The 1,562-nt window shown below is 52.8% G+C and overlaps 1 protein-coding gene across 1 annotated transcript; it reads right to left on the bottom strand.

The window, feature by feature from the left end:
* Window positions 1-248: 248 nt before the first annotated feature.
* On the bottom strand, window positions 249-1,319 carry NEUROD1 (neuronal differentiation 1; the record flags this gene model as incomplete). The annotated part of the gene is made up of 1 exon (XM_081242170.1): window positions 249-1,319. The coding sequence occupies one exon, from the start codon at window positions 1,317-1,319 to the stop codon at window positions 249-251; it is 1,071 nt and encodes a 356-aa protein (XP_081098296.1).
* Between the last annotated feature and the right edge of the window lie 243 nt (window positions 1,320-1,562).

The following is a 1,562-nucleotide window of genomic DNA, read 5'->3' as shown; positions in this document are numbered from 1 at the left end:
ATTTTTTTTAACTTTACTGTATTTTTTTTAAAATAGAAGAGCTATAGAAAATAATACATAAAGTGAACAGGAACTTTGATCCCCTGTTTCTACCAAAGGCAGTAACGACAATAAATACATATATCACTTGAAGCTTGGAGTATTTGCACTTTGCAGCAGTAGTACCCAAAGGGCTGCCTTTTGTAAACACGACAGTCACTGTAAGCACAGTGGGTTCGTTTCCCAGGGACGGTGAAACTGACGTGCCTCTAATCGTGAAAGATGGCATTGAGCTGGGCACTCATGACTCGCTCATGATGTGAATGGCTATCGAAGGACATAATATTGTCTATAGGGATCTCACAGCGAGGGGCAGCGGCGCCGGAGAAGATTGATCCGTGGCTTTGGGCCCCTGCCAGGGTCGCTGCAGGATAGTGCATGGTAAAGGCATAATTTTTCTCAAACTCGGCGGACGGTTCGTGTTTGAAAGAGAAGTTGCCATTGATGCTGAGAGGCGGGCTGAGGGGTCCGTCAAAGGAAGGGCTGGTGCAATCCGTCAGAGGGCTCTCAAAGAAGGGCTCGAGCGCAGCGCTGTAGGCATGCGGCGGCGGCTTGACATGGAAGACATGGGAGCTGTCCATGGTGCCGTAGGGCGGGCTGGGCAGCCCCGGAGACTGGTAGGAGTAGGGGTGCACCGGGAAAGAAGCGCTGGCAGTCGGCAGGTGCGGAGGCATGTCCTGGTTCTGCTCAGGCAGAAAAGTCCGAGGATTGAGCTGCAGGCAGCCGGCAACCAGGTTGGTGGTGGGCTGGGATAAGCCCTTGCAGAGCGTCTGTACAAAGGAGACCAGGTCAGGGCTTTTGCCGGAACGCAGAATCTCCGACAGAGCCCAGATGTAGTTTTTGGCCAAGCGCAGTGTCTCGATTTTGGACAGCTTCTGTGTCTTGGAGTAGCAGGGCACTACCTTGCGCAGGTTGTCCAGCGCCGCGTTCAGCCCATGCATGCGGTTCCGCTCCCGGGCGTTTGCTTTCATGCGTCTCAGCTTAAAACGCTCGAGGCGCGCCTTGGTCATCTTCTTCTTTTTGGGGCCGCGTCTCTTAGGCTTTTGATCATCGTCCTCCTCTTCCTCTTCTTCCTCCTCTTCCAGGTCCTCGTCTTCTTCCTCCTCCTCTCCCCCGTTCCTCAGTGAGTCCTCTTCCGCGTTCATGGCTTCGAGGTCGTCCTCCTTTTTGTCTGTCTCGTGCTCCTCGTCCTGAGAACTAAGACATTCGTCTGTCCAGCTCGGAGGACCCTGCGGCTGAGGCTCTCCCATCAGCCCACTCTCGCTGTACGATTTGGTCATGTTTAGGTTTCCTACATTCAACAGGGGAGAGGGGAAAACAGAAAAGGAGAAAAACGCTACGTTCAAAAACTACATATGCCCTCAGCTTCTATCCACTAATCCTGTAGAAATGCACGTGAAGAGAATTATCAGCTGATTACAAAATGGATGCCCCTGAGGGAAAGTTCAATGCAGTTTTATAGTGGCCTGTGTGTGCCCTGCTGGTACGAAGGAGGCTGGACGGGGCTGGGAGGAGGGGAGACA

The sequence above is a fragment of the Mesoplodon bidens genome (genome assembly GCF_964165515.1).
Source record: "Mesoplodon bidens genome assembly, chromosome: 8".
Classification (NCBI taxonomy): Eukaryota; Metazoa; Chordata; class Mammalia; order Artiodactyla; family Ziphiidae; genus Mesoplodon; species Mesoplodon bidens.
The sequence above is the reverse complement of the archived record's forward strand: the minus strand, read 5'-3'. Positions and strand labels throughout refer to the sequence as shown.